We start from the raw sequence: 14,769 nt of genomic DNA, 5'->3' as shown, positions 1-14,769 counted from the left end.
AATGTTTTCCAAGACCCCAGTAAGCAGTGCAAGTATTAGTAATGTGCTGGAAAATATTGACCTTCCATCATCTGGCAAATTCCCAACGATGCCAGACAAGAGAGTCAACCTATAAACGAAGTTGAACAAATTCTCCAACGCCATTAAGACTGGATTACCTCCAATTGCAAGGGAATGCCAGTGAGTCTCACGAAAGTCTCAAAACCAGGTCAATAATTACTTATTACAAACAAGTTCCTCAGGTTCCCCCCATTCTCCTGTGCAACTTTATGTATTGCAAGGCAATGGAAGAAAGAAAGTGTCCTGACAACACACAAATGGATTTTATTTGCTAATGAAGAACTGGTTTATGGACCAAGAAATAATCTAATTTTGAACGTAGACACAATAGCATAACATCTTTTCATTTTTCCATAATGTCTCTTACATATAATCATTACTGCTTTTTTGTTTTGATTTTTATTGAAAAGTAGCACTTTAAAGACTAGCAAAGTAATTTATTAGGTGAGCTTTCATGGGACAGACCCACTTCTTCAGACCACAGCCATACCAGAACAGACTCAATACTTAAGGCATAGAGAACCAAAAATAGTAATCAAATTTGACAAATCAGAAAAAAAAATTATCAAGGTGAGCAAATCAGAGAGTAAGGGGGAGGGGAGGGGAGTCAAGAATTAGATTAAGCTAGGGCCAGATGAACACCTAGAGACCAGCTACTCCGAGATAGGCCCAAAAAAGCCAAACACAGAACACTACTGGTCATTACCTACAGCCCCCAACTCAAACCACCACAACGCATTATTAAAGACCTACAACCTATCCTTAATCAGGATGCCATACTCCAGAAGGCCCTAGATGACAGGCCTGTTCTCTCCTACAGACAACCTCCCAAACGCCACAGTCTATACCGCAGGAACACCAGTCCTGAAACTTTTCCTTGCAACAAAGCCCACTGCCAGCTTTGTCCACATATCTATCCTGCAGATACCATCTCTGGACCTAACCAGGTTAGTCAAAGAATCACGGGCACATTCTCATGCTCCTCAACTAACATCATATATGCCATCATGTGCCAACAATGCCCAGATGCTTTGTATGTTGGACAGACTTCAAATTCTCTTAGACAAAGAGTTAATGTGCACAAAACAGACATAAAAACACTCCTGAGCCACAAACCGGTCAGCCAACATTTTAATGGAGTGGGCCATTCTGTTAAATGACTTAAAAGTCTGCATGTTACTGAAGAGGAATTTTCACAAGAGTCTTGAAAGAGAGGCTGCTGAACTCTTTTATATTCAACTTCAACACATTAACATGTGGTTTGAACCAGGATGCGAATTTTCTGGGTCATTATAGGGGCTCTTTTGCATACTTGGCTTCATCGAATTCTTGATTCCCCCCACCCCACTCTCTGATTTGCTCACCTTGATAATTTTTTTTCTGATTTGTCAACCTTGATTTCTATTTTTGGTTCTCTGTGCCTTGAATATTGAGTCTGTTCTGGTAAAGACATGGGTCTGTCCTACTAAAGCTCACCTAATCAATTATCTTGTTAGTCTTTAAAGTGCTACTTTACTGCTTTTTTGTTTTGGTAGTATGTAGACTAGCACGACTTTCTCTCTGTTACTATTCAATAAAAATGTGTTTAAGGACAGCAACAATTCCTCTCTGAAGTTAGGAGTATAGGTACTTGGAGTTTTAGTGCAGATATTTCATAAGCAAGTAGTAATAATCCAGAAGCTTTACTGGAAGAAAATTGAAAAACAATTAAAGCTGAATTTTTACCTTTTCCATTGGAAGCTGAATAGATGCTTTACAGTCTGAAAACTCTACCGTAATACTGGGTCCTTGAATTTCTGTAACTACATATTGTAGTTTCTGGGATTCCTTTAACATCTTCCTGTTACTTCCACCAAATTTACCAAGGACACGATAAGCCACATGGGAAATGCTGTCAGCTGGATTACGTAATGTACGCCATAAAGCCTATGGATAAATGTAAACATTTGTGTGCGCTACAGTTAGAAAAGTGTTGCTTCTAAGTATTAATAATTAAATTTATCTTAAACAGGAATGTATTTTTCTCTAAGGCTACGTCTGTACTAGAATGATCTGCCCACAGTGATTGCTGTCGGAAGAGATCTTCCGATGAAACATCTATTGGCAGATTGCAGTCATACACAAAGGCAGATCGCTCTGTAAATCCGCTCTGTCAACAGAGCGTGTGGCCAGACTGCCTGGATACATTCTCGACAGAAGGGCCAACAGTATGCACAGCAGACAGGGCTGCCTGGTGACCCGGATCTTCTACACTGCTTTTTTGTCAACAGGTTCTGTCGAGAAAGGCGTTCTGCCTCATGGGGGAGAGGCAGAAGACTGTCAACAAAACTGCCAACTTCTGTCAACAGTATGCTGACAGAACACATTTTTAGTGTGGATGCTCTACAAGTTTTGTCTACAAAACCAAGGTTTTTAATCAACAGAACTCACTAGTGTAAATGTAGCCTAAATGAATAAAACTTCTCTCCAATACCTTAACAGACATTAAAAAAACCATCCTATTTGAAAATCCAATTTTTCCATTATTTTGTATTTAAGCAGCTGATATTTTATTTCTGGTTCCTAAGATTACCATGAGGTTTTTTTCAAGTCAATCAGTGTCACTGTGCTATTCAATAAGGCAGCTCCAGATACACGGCCTTTACTTTTCAAGCACTATGTTCAGAGTGCAAAGTAACAGCTCTTAATGTAAGCTTCGCCCTTAAACCTCCAGCCCTGCAGCAACCGCTGCGAGTGGGGAAGCTCCAGCCTGGCCAGAGCAGCCTTTGTCCACAGCAGGCCCAAGGTACGCTATGAGCAGAGGCACTTCAGCCTGGCTGGAGCAGCCCCCACTCTCCTGTTTAATCAGTTAAACTTAATGTTTAACTGGTTTTACATTCCTAGTGCAAGCTATAGTCAACTTTTTCTGCATGTGATGAAGACTATCCCATTTAAGAAGAAATGGCCAAGTTTGAACACAGTGTAGCATTTCAAGATAATCCTCCCTCAAAAAAATACAAAAACTTCTTAAGTCATCCAAACCACTTTTAAGAACTAAACCATGACTTAAATCTACATTCTAAATTATTTTAAAAGAGCAGATTACACAAAAGTAATTTGTTAATTTGAAATTTAGTAACTAAACATCTTCTGTATCTATTAATCTTTCGCATTGTACTTGCTACCTTGCTTACAGAATCTTAATTCTTGGTTTCCAAATGTTTTTTCTCAGAACAAATAGCAAGGGAAGACTTATGAAAATGTTACATGCCACACCCATCTAATTTAAAGCTTTTAATATATGCTTTGCACAGCCTGAAATTTCTGCCTATAGTTTGTAAATGGAGTTAATGAGAACAGTTCTCAAGACTTTGACCACCATAAGATTCAGAAATCCTAAGTTTCAAAGCAAAGGTTTAGTGATATGTAACTGTTCAATGACCCCTACTGGTTTCAATAAAAACTACGTATTTACCTGCATAAGTTCTGCTCGAACTGGCTGAATATGATCATACAGGAAGTCTGGCTGTAAATTATCCACACACAATTCGAGAGTTCTCAAACCTTGGCTAACAAGGGTCTGAGATCCATTCAGAGCTGACACCAAAGGATCCATCAACATTGGCAAATAAGGGAGGAGGGAACTCAGTCGAACTGGTACAGTAAGACAGAGTTCTACAAACAGATCTTTCATATGCTGCTTGTGCAGACCACTTTGCAACATATTAAGTCCTGAAAAATAGTAGGAGGTTACATATTTTTAAAAACAGAGACTATAATAATATAGTCTAAAATACACAATAATTTCCCAGTCATGTTCAGTGTACCTTAAGTTTGCTACATTAAATGCATTTGGTAAATCTACACATTTAACATAATGTAATAATCTTTCTATACACTGGTCTGTTTTGGCTTATTCAACCTCGCATTCAGTCAAGGAGGATGCCAGAACAAAAGAATTTATATATAGGGCCCACAAATTTATTAATACCCACTTTTTATCCACAGTTATTTGTGGATCATTTTTGCAGATTGAAGATCAGATGTAGATATAAAAATGTATGTAAAGACTTGTAAATGTGCAGACGTCTTCTTTATATCACAGATAATTTCTGCAGATACAAATTTTGTATTTGCACAGGACTCGATATGTTTGGTAAGTATATTTTTAAATAAAAAGCACATGCTAACCTGAGTGATTTAATTTAAAAGTTTGGGCTTTCAGTAAAGAAATTAAAAAATACACAGTGAATGCTTTCAAGAACTTTCACTGTGTACAAAAATAAATATGTACGTTACTCCTTACCCCAAATTCCCACCACAGACAAAAACTTTTTTGGTATTTACACCATGAGCCTAGCCTAGGTAGTAATTCCATTTGGGTATATTTTCCCCAGTGCGTTCCATGTACAGACCAGTTTATATGTAATTTAAATATATTTGTTAACTGAAAGAAAAATGAAGTTTCCTAGCTGAAGATGGGTACCACAAGCTTTCATTTACCTTATCTCAGTTACTTCTCCCCAAATCTCAGTGGCTCTGCTTGCTCCCCCAACCAGCATTAATACTTCTGGCCACAACCTTTTCAGTCATTCCTACCTTTTGAGCCAGTCTAATTTTGTTAAATTAGTTTGTCTTAAGACATTGTTACTATTACTTTTTAATCAGAGAAAAGGCAAGGGTTTCTGAAGCAATCTCGCCAAATTGCCACGACTCTGGAGACATTGCATCTCCTTCCCCACTGTGGTCTGTACTAACAAGAGGGTGAAAAGTAGAACTCAAAATGGGATGCAGAAAAGATAAAACAGCAGGAGCTCAGGTAGCCAGAACTGTGGAGACTGGGGCAGTGAATAGCAAGACGAAATAAGCTATATTAAGATATTTAAAATGCACGTCAATTGCCAAAAGCCAGCGTAGGTAATATCTGTAACACATTTTTAACAATGTAATTTTCAACACTTATTCAGAAACAGGGAAAGATATTTGTTCTGACCTTGCAATAAGTTTGGCAACAATGGTAAGAACTCTTGATACAGGAGGTCATGACTGCCTCCTCCAATAGATCTGAAGAGTGCTCTGAGTAGAAGGAAATAGTTGTATGGCTCCTTGGCAGTCTGTGCAAGTTCCATAGAACTGTTCACGATCTTGTGTAAATGTGGCTATAAAAAGTAAACTTCAAGATTAAAGCATCCATTTCATCATCTGTTTAAAAGTTCAACAGGATATAGAGTTATCTACCAAACAAATTAACCCCAAATACCATTGATATAGGTGATCAGCAGAAACACAAAGCTTAAAAGTCTACTAAAGGTTAAACATTTAAAAAGGAAGATCATCTGAATTAAAGCCATGAAACGGATCACTCGGTCTCTAGAAACGTGGGTTCACATTACTCATATGAAAGTTTGCAAACTTATCCTGTTCTATGTACTGTCGGAAGGGTCCTTCTTTCCCTTGCCAGTCTGCATTTCTCCCACTTGGGGAGATGAGCCTTGGGTAAAGCACCCTCTAACTGCAACACCTGGGCAGTCAGCCTTCCCTCTCAGCAGAAGTTTAGACTAGTCGCATTCCCCCTAGGTTAGGGAGTCCAGCCTCTTCTCCTCCTGAAGCTGCTCATTCCCCTGCTGTCACTGGCTTAGTAGCCGCTTTTTGGGCATACCCCTCTCTCTCCTCATCCTCCCTTCTCCCAACAGGGGAGGATTTAAAAAGGTCTCAGACAGCCATGAAATGGGCTCAGCTGATCCTAGTAGGTCCCAGCTAGCCCTGTCTCAGTTGACCTTAATCTGCCTGAGACAACTCCTTTTTGTGGCTGATCCTAACTGACCTGCAGTAACCCACTGTCAGCTAAAAGGGAAATGGGCATTTTACCCTTCTAGGATACAATTAGAGTGGGAAAATGAAGACCCTCTGGGCTGACTGTCACTTTGCAAAACACAACACTGAATCTGACCAAACCAGCAGCCTGTGCTCCAAAGAACCTTAAGAATAGACTAGCAGAAATACCAGAGATAAATGAGCAAAGAATGTGTACAGTGCCCTCTTGCTCTAGGTCCAGGCTTCATTTTCACTAGGACCAAATTCACTAATTTTTTTTTTTTTTTTTTTTTTTTTTTAAAAGCACTCCACATTGTAAACCACTCTGCAATTAGAAAAATCGCAATGCCAGGTAAGATCTTAGACTGTAGGACATTAACAGCTTGTGGAAACTATTAAAATTGTGAAGCGGTATCAAGACTGTCATCTCAGGTATGAATAGTGAAATAATTGTAGGCTTTATTAACATCTGAAAGCCCTGTACTCTGCTACACAACTACTGTGAACAGTTTTCATCATTCAATTAAATTGTCTACTGAAGGCCACATTATCAATTCTGGTGAAACAAAAATATAACAGAAGCATGGAACTGTAAAAGGCAGTAAATCATACCATTTAATTGAAATTAAAGTTTATAAAATCCAAGTGACCTTGATTTTGATGACAGGTTAGGGGAAACTTTGCACATTAAATGCATATTGTTCCAGATTACTTTTGCGTAACAAAAATGAACTATGGTAAGATTTAAACATGAATTAGTAATCTATAAGTAAGATTAGATTGCTGTATCTATTTATAGCAAACCCCCAAAACTAAATATCTACCAGTATAAAATTGTTAATGTTGGATACTTCACTTTTGGGGTGGGAGGGAACGGGTGGAAGATCAGGCAGACAGGGTTATAGTAAGATCTGATGCCTTTGACTATATACCAAGTAACAGAGGGGTAGCCGTGTTAGTCTGCACCTGTGACAGCAACGAAGGGTCCAGCATCTGATGAAGTGAGTCTTTGCTCACAAAAGCTCATGCTCAAAACTTTTCTGTTAGTCTATAAGGTGCCACAGCACCCTTTGTTGCTATACCCAGTAAGTGGGTCAAAGAAAACATTTTACTTTTGTGTTTTTAAATACAGAAACCACCACATTTCCAAGATCATTTTAATGAAGTAGTTTATATAATACTTATCACCAGAACAATTTTAAACCAGTTTTGTTTCCCAATCCAGCCTTCAGTGGCAGTACTTGCACAAACATATGACAATCCTTGAGACGATGTCATAATAAAGTATAAAATAGAGGTTTATTATTAAATGGACAAAAGCAATTTGAACTTATTCTTGTAGCTACAGTAAGATAAACAGCCTAACAAGAAAGTCATTTGACCAGGGAAAACTTTATGGGACTCCTAAGCAGACAACTCAAAAACTCAATCATAAAAACTTAGAATTTTCAGCATTACTTCATAGTTCCCAAAATGAGAGAGAGTCATTCAACAAAGTATTTCTTATAAAGTAGGTCATACTCTGATTTCCCCATACCTGTCATTAATGGAGTTAGTTTGCTGGTTGGGGGACTGGGGAGGGGGCAGGGGGCGGAGATTGTTGAAACATAAAGAACATTTTTCACAAGTTAAAATGGCCATTTCAGGAAAAGCACTTTATTGCTAAAACAGTAAAGAAAAATGCAAACAAAGCGGAATATTTTCCTTCCCTTGGTCAAAAGTGAACTTTACCTTCAGCATTTGTTCATTTTCAGCTGCAAACAGTGAAACAGAGCCAAAGACGAGCTTGAACAGCTTGAGATACAGATTGGACAGCTCCACGTTAGAGCCCATTTCTGGAAGCCGATCTAGAAGATACTCCACCAGAATTGTAGCAAACAGGGCGGAGGTGGTAAGGTTTGCCAAAAAGGAATTAGCAACAATCTGTGGAAAAGAAGCAGATAGGGCAACAATAACTCCATTATGAAAGGAATTCAGGTGAAGTCAAATTGCTTCCATTAAAAAAAAAAGTCACTGCTGTTGCTGATATACACCACTAATAACAATGCACACGGAATAAGTTATGTTCCCTGCACAATGCATAAATGAAAAGTTTGAACTGGCCCACCTGCTAGAGTTAAGTATTAAGATTCCAGTGCACTGTAAGGGAATTAGTACTGAAGGACAATAGGTGAGACCACTATGTTGCTATCTTCTGCACAACTCAAAAAAACCCTTACATTCAGCACTGGAACAGCACAGTCCACCGATACTTGCACTGTTAACTTGAAATGCTCAAATTTAAGTTACATGGTTTAAGTTTGCCTACATAGTACTAACTATAGAAAATAAAATCCATCTTTGAAGAGTATTTATACAGTATTGTTTCAAACTTGACTGGTTCTAGAAATACTTAGAAAGTTAGTTTCAATGTTCTCAACTAAAAACAAATATGAAATCTGACTTAGAGCAAAAACAGCAATGCCTCACTGCTGTATAAAGTAAAACCATTTACCTGAAGGGCATAGTTTTTTGAGATTCTTTCCACCATATAAGGAACAGTTGTTTGAAAGATTTCTTTAAAAGTTAAAGGATTCATCATTGTGAAGACACCAGCAAAATGTTCCAGGACCTCTTTTTCCTCTTTCATTCTGACTGTTTGACAATTTGCAACCCGAATATATGTTTGGCCATTTCCTGCTATTTGGACCTAAAGTAGCAGAGTAAACACAGTTAAGTACTGTTGTCGCAACATAAATAATTTCTCTATTATACTCCAATTATCCTATAGAATGCCAGCTGGTACACAATGCCTCACATGAAAGACAACAATGCCCCAAGCCCCGGGAAATTTTCAGAAAATGCATTAATAGAAGACGTTTTAATCAATTAGGAAATTAAAAATCACCAAGTCACAAGTGGGAGGAGACGACAGAGAGAAAAATACATTACGTTTAGGAATAATGTAATTTCAGACTAAGCCCATCTTTAAACTACAGATTTCAGTCAGACATATGGTAAGTGGACCTCTTCATAAATTTCTGAAGGCAGGATTGTCTTTATTTCATAGATTCTAACGTCTGATATCCGACATAACACAAAATACACATTTTTTCCACCTCAGAGACCATTAAGTATTTTGTCAGTCTCTACATTCATTAAATTCTACAGCAGATGCACTTCAAACATCATAAACTCCATACATACAAAAACAACACAAAAAAACCCCACCTTATATAAAAATATAGCCACGTGGATTTAATTTTCATACTTGGATCAAAAATATCTGTATCAAAAGCACATAGTACAGTAGAAACCTGAGATACACGCAAGTTGAGTGCGCACATCTCTGTTTACTGCAACTGAGTGGCAGAGAGCTGGCACTTGGTTCCAGGCTGCCAGGCACCAGCTCCCCACCACTCAGAGGAGCGGGGAAACTGATCAGCCGCTGTGCTGGTCAGCTTCCCAGCTCCAGTCAGGCTCTCAAGCTGCCCCTCCGACAGAAGCAAGAAACTGCTCCCGCCAGGGGTGGCAGCCTGACCCTTGGCTGCCACACCTGACAGGAGTGGGCAAACTGACCAGCACAGTAGCTGGCCAGTTTTGCAGCTCCCACCAGTGGAGGGGAGCCTGGAGCCAAGCTGCCACCTGGTTCATGGCTCCCCACCACTCTGGGAGCCCGGAAACTGACCAGCACACCAGTGCTGGTCAGTTTCCTAGCTCCCAAAGCACAGGGGAGCTGGGAGCCAGGCCTCCCAACTTGCACAAAATTTGAGTTACGCAAGGTTGCCTAGGAATGTAACCTTTGCCTAACTCACAGGTCTACCGTATACACAGACTTTACATATAAAAATGACACAGAATTATGCCCTGGACAGACAACATACCTGATAAATATCCAAAGCTTGCATGGCATATTTCACCAACTTTATATAGATCTGTGTCTCCTTTGGCTGCAACTGTTTGTTAGGAATGAACTGAGCTTCTGGAAGAAGTAAAGAATAAGCAAAGTTTGCCTCTATTACAAATATAATTTGATTTTAGGTTACAAAGTGCAAAATTACAATGGATGTGCAGTATTACCACCAGGTGCTTTGCATGATGTTATGCCCCACGTAATCGTCTTGACACCACAGACCAAGGTTTTTACCAAGCTTCGGCAATCTGTGACCTGGAACGTCTGCTTATCTTCTTTCTCTTTTTCCCCTTGTTTTTCAAACACAGGTACTGGTGCTGGGGCTACAGGAGTGGCAGGGACAAGGGATGGAACAGGAGCTGCATTTGCTCCTGTCGGTACTCCAGGTAAAGCACCTTCAGCTGCACCTAGTTCTGACTGTGGCTTACACTTCTTAAAAATGACTGAAAGCTGGTACCGTGCTATCGTATGAAATTTCAGAACGAAAACCTGAGGCAGAAATGAAAAAAAAAAGCAGGAAAAGAGATTGAGTTTATTTTGAAGACTGACCCTAGGATCAACATACTAGAAACAAACTGTTTGAGCCCAAGACAGCATTATACTCAAAATCACAGAAATATCAAATAACCCCATAATAATCCAAATGAGCATGGTTAAAAGTGTCTTCTAAATGGAATGATACTTGATTTAACACATTCCAAAAGACAAAATACTTGAAGACTAATAAATGATCTGATCTCATTAGTTACTTTCCTGATCTGACAATAAAAACTACATATTCATGCCTCAGAGAAGCATCCATTTTAATTCCAATAAAGCTGACTACCTTAGTTTACATTGCAGGTTGGAACTCCCAAATCCAGCACACACTGATCTGGCAACGTCCCTCATCCTGATATCAGTGGACCAGAGAGCTGGGCAGGAGGGTGCAGCCCATATCCTCTGGCACCTCCAGGGGATGCGGAGGCTGCAGTGGAGCCCGCATGCCTCTGGCAACCCCTGTGGGAGAGAGGCAGGGCAGGTGTGCAGGACTGGAGCTGCCATCCACCAGCAGGCCCACAGGGTTGGGTGCAGCCCCCTGCAGGGCCAGAGCCAGCTTTCCCTTGCAGACCCATGGTACCAGAGCCAGCTTTCACCTGAGGCCAGTGGCAGCTATGCAGGCTGGCACTGCATCTCCAGCATGGGCCAGAGCCTGTTTCCCCTAGCAATCCGGGGCAAAAGGTAGGGGAGCAGCCCACTGGCATGGTTGGCTTAAGGGCCATGGCAAGGAAACTTCCCTGGTCCAGCATATTCTCTTTTCCAGGGCTGCTCAGATCCAGACCATGAGAGAGGTAGAGAGAACTAGACCATGAGAGAAGTACCAGAGGTAGAACTTGTATTTTAATACTACAGACTCTTAATAGTAACACTAAAAATTAGAACTTAGTAGTTAAAAGAGCAATGGAAACTAAACCTATATATTTCATATTACAGAAGACCTAGATTTTTCTAACAAAAAATTAGAGCAGTCATAAGCCATCCTAGAATACTACTTGCATATCCGCTAGATTTCACAGTTTAATTGCTTTCATAAATACATAAAATGCTACGCTTTTCTCCCTAGTTTCATATTTCTCACCTCCCTTCAATAATTTTATCATTTTTATGAATTTTCATTTCCAGTTTGATAAATAGGCAAAAATCACAGGATACCTGGAACATAGGCCTTGCCAGTCCACTACCCTGCACCACAATACCATCTACTAAAAGAATCTTCATATATAGGGTCACATCTACTTTGTGTTTTGAGAGCAAACAATGCCTTATGATCCATGAAAAATGCCAGCTTTAGACTAAAATCCTAACCAAGTCTAGCCTAAGCAGTAATTCATGTTACTCTGCTGTGATGTAGTTCAGTAGTGGTGCTGAATAAATTCAGAAGCAATGATATCCAACTCATCCGCCTCCTCACCCTTCTCTGCACTGTCCTACTTCCCCTCCCACCCCCACACAAAAATACTCCCAGCATGATATAAGCTGTCATTATAAGATGAGAGGGGAGATGGGGAAAGAGATAAATGTCTCTGGGCCTCCCTGTCAGAAGGAGAGATTGTGTGGCCACACTACTATCAGACTGACCTGGCTTCAACTCCTGGGGCTGCTTTCAGATCTCGGGACAAAGGTCATGTTCACCCTGAGATCTTTGGTGGTGTGCTTAACCCTTGAAAGAAGATGGGTACTCAAAGCATAGCAAAACCCCCAAAATGTAAAAGGGGTTCTTTAGGGACTCCCATCTAATATTTGGCTGGAAAGATGTGTGTTAAAATAAGGGAACCAAATAGAAGTGTTTATTAAATAGAAAGGAATGGGGATACAACCAGCATTCTACAAAGGGTTGACGAGGATCTCTAACTAAATCTCAATTAAATTTTCCTGCTTTAGAACATAAGCTGAACACCAGATAGTGATGGAAAGCAATTTCCCTTCAAGTTAGGATATTGGTTAAGTTTCAAATCCTTCCTCTGAATTATCTGGAACTGGACACTGCTCAAGATGAGATAGTGGATTTCAGACCAGCTACTTCTGTAAGTGAACGGAGGAGAGGAAAGGGTATCAAGATTCATTTGGCAATATATTTAATGAAGAATAAGGTTTTCAAGATAGTTCATGTATAATTCCAATATTCAACTTCTCAACTAAATCATTACCTCCAACATCCTCATAAGAATATCTCTACCATTTCCATTTTCTTGTTCACTTTTGGAACGGATACAGTCTACCAAGTTGAGAAGAAGCTTGCAAGACATTGTCTGGATACTACTAGGTAAGGATTCGTCATCAATGTTCTTGGCAAATAACTGGACAGCCAGAGAGAGATCATTGAGTGGTAAATGCTGACGGACGTGATGGACCAGATCTGCCAGTGTACTATATGCAAGTGGCCTATGAACAAAAAAAGAATAAAAACATCATTTTGATTATACAGCTAGAATATGTTTCTACTTAGATATCATTAATGGTCACTACATTAAAACTATTTTTAAATATTAAAATTAAAATGGTAATAGCTTAGTTTTATATTAACATGTAGCTCTCAAGATATATTGTTCTTTCCTGAACATAAATTATATATGTCGTTCATATTTTATTATATGAGCATGAAAGCTCTTTACCTAATAAATAAATTTGTTAGTCTTTAAGAACAACAAGAAGTTCTGTGGCACCTTATAGACTAACAGATACTTTGGAGCATAAGCTTTCGTGGGCAAAGTCCTGCTTCTTCAGATGCGTGGGGGTGGATTTCAGACGAGGATTTAAAGAGGTAGTCTCAGGCAAGGGGAGGGCCAGAGCTGACAAGGCGTATTCAGTCAGGGTGGATGTGGCCCATTTTCAGCAGTTAATGTGCAGTTGTGAACATCAAGGCCGTGTCTATACTAGCCCAAATCTTCTGAATGGCCATGCAAATGGCCATTTCGAAGATTACTAATGAGGCGCTGAATATTCAATTCAGAGCCTCGTTAGCATTAGAACGCATCTGGACACGGCGCTGGGAAAGCACCCTTTTCGAACGTGCACAGCTCAGCGCGGCTACACAGGGGTCCTTTCTGAAAGGACCCCGCACCTTTCGAAATCTCCTTATACCCCTCAGCTCAGGGGAACAAGGGGATTTCGAAAGGTGAGGGGCCCTTTCAAAAAGGGCCCCCGTATAGCTGCGCCAAGCCACGCGTGTTCGAAAGCGGCGCTTTCAATATTCAATTCAATGCCTCATTAGTAATCTTTGAAATGGCCATTTGCGTGGTTATTTCAAAGTTTTGGCCAAACATGGCCACAGCCCAAGAGAGGAGAAATCAAGTCAGTTCAGGTAGGGGGATGTGGCCCATTATCTGTAGCTAAAGTGGAGGTGTGAACAAAAGCAGTGTCTCTGCTCTTGATGTTACTGGTTAGCTTTTTCAGAAACTTGCATAATTCCTGGGCTGAAAAATTTTAAGAAAATTCACATATTTATTTTGTACACCCTTTGCCCATAAAGGTACCACAGAATGGCCATGCTAAGAAAAGTTTACCACACATCTATTGCGGCAATAAAATTTCCATTTGCACATGCAAAATGCCATTAACTCAGTAAATATAAGCTTGTATTTTAATAATGCAGAGGCTGAGCCCTTATTTGAAAACTGTGCTTGTCATGTGGCAGTTGGACTATATGCATCTCCTATTGTGCATAAGCAGAAATATTCACTCAGATTCAAGTACAAATACCAATGCACTCACAAAAAAAAAAGTTAAATTTGGATTAACTGAAAAAAACACTGAAATTATGGAAAAATGAAATACTTTTAAAATAAAACTGTTTAAAATCATAAGTCACTAAGGAAACATATGCCCATTTTAATAATTACATTTATAAACGATATTTTAAAATTAACTAAGCAAGAGTTAACAGTACTTAAAATCCAGCTTTCTGTGATTGTTCAGTCCTAAAAAACTACACAGATCTCTCAATTGACTTCCTAGGAGATACAAATATTCTATTTATTTTTACAATTATTTATTGAGAATTTTAAGCTCAAATGTTCAGCTAGTGGTTTAAAATCTTTAACTCTGCTCAGAAGCCACAGTTTGGAAGTTACGTGGTTTCTTGCTCTTCACTGTCCCTTACTGGTTTCCCAGAGCTCTTCTAAGTATACACACTACAAGAACTTGTAGATAAGGTCCACCTCCACTCATCATGAAGTTTCCATCTTGCCACTAGATCATTTGTAAAGCTCTGATTTAAACAGTATTAGGACAAAATGTTGAAACAGTAAGACAACACTTACGAAAAGCTCTAATTTTGCTTTTATGTCATCGAGTTATTCTTAGATACCGCGCAGTGTTAAATACAATTAAAACTTTTACTGTTCATAAGAGTTGTAACAGCATGTGGATGGAATAGGGCACACCAGTAAGTAAGAAATTCCAGTTAATGAAGAGAGAGGGAGTTTGGGTGAGGGAGGGGATGCGGGGGTGCTGGATCTGAGGTGTGCTCACATCGGCTGGCTCCC

The 14,769-nt window shown here is 39.6% G+C and overlaps 1 protein-coding gene across 4 annotated transcripts in view; it reads right to left on the bottom strand.

Annotated features, from left to right (window-relative positions):
- TRRAP (transformation/transcription domain associated protein) overlaps positions 1 to 14,769 on the bottom strand; it is a 170,515-nt gene that overhangs the window by 128,597 nt on the left and 27,149 nt on the right. For all 4 annotated transcript variants that reach the window (XM_075010296.1, XM_075010297.1, XM_075010298.1 and 1 more), the window contains exons 15-22: positions 12,433 to 12,667; positions 9,913 to 10,234; positions 9,717 to 9,814; positions 8,348 to 8,542; positions 7,585 to 7,776; positions 5,033 to 5,198; positions 3,515 to 3,771; positions 1,786 to 1,986 (exon numbers count right to left, since the gene is read on the bottom strand). In XM_075010296.1, the coding sequence (XP_074866397.1) occupies positions 1,786 to 1,986; positions 3,515 to 3,771; positions 5,033 to 5,198; positions 7,585 to 7,776; positions 8,348 to 8,542; positions 9,717 to 9,814; positions 9,913 to 10,234; positions 12,433 to 12,667 (1,666 nt within the window). The remainder of the gene's footprint in view (positions 1 to 1,785; positions 1,987 to 3,514; positions 3,772 to 5,032; positions 5,199 to 7,584; positions 7,777 to 8,347; positions 8,543 to 9,716; positions 9,815 to 9,912; positions 10,235 to 12,432; positions 12,668 to 14,769) is intronic.

The sequence above is a fragment of the Carettochelys insculpta genome, chromosome 16, assembly GCF_033958435.1.
Source record: "Carettochelys insculpta isolate YL-2023 chromosome 16, ASM3395843v1, whole genome shotgun sequence".
NCBI classification, from domain to species: Eukaryota; Metazoa; Chordata; order Testudines; family Carettochelyidae; genus Carettochelys; species Carettochelys insculpta.
Note: the sequence above shows the minus strand (reverse complement) of the source record. Positions and strands in the feature narration are given on the sequence as shown.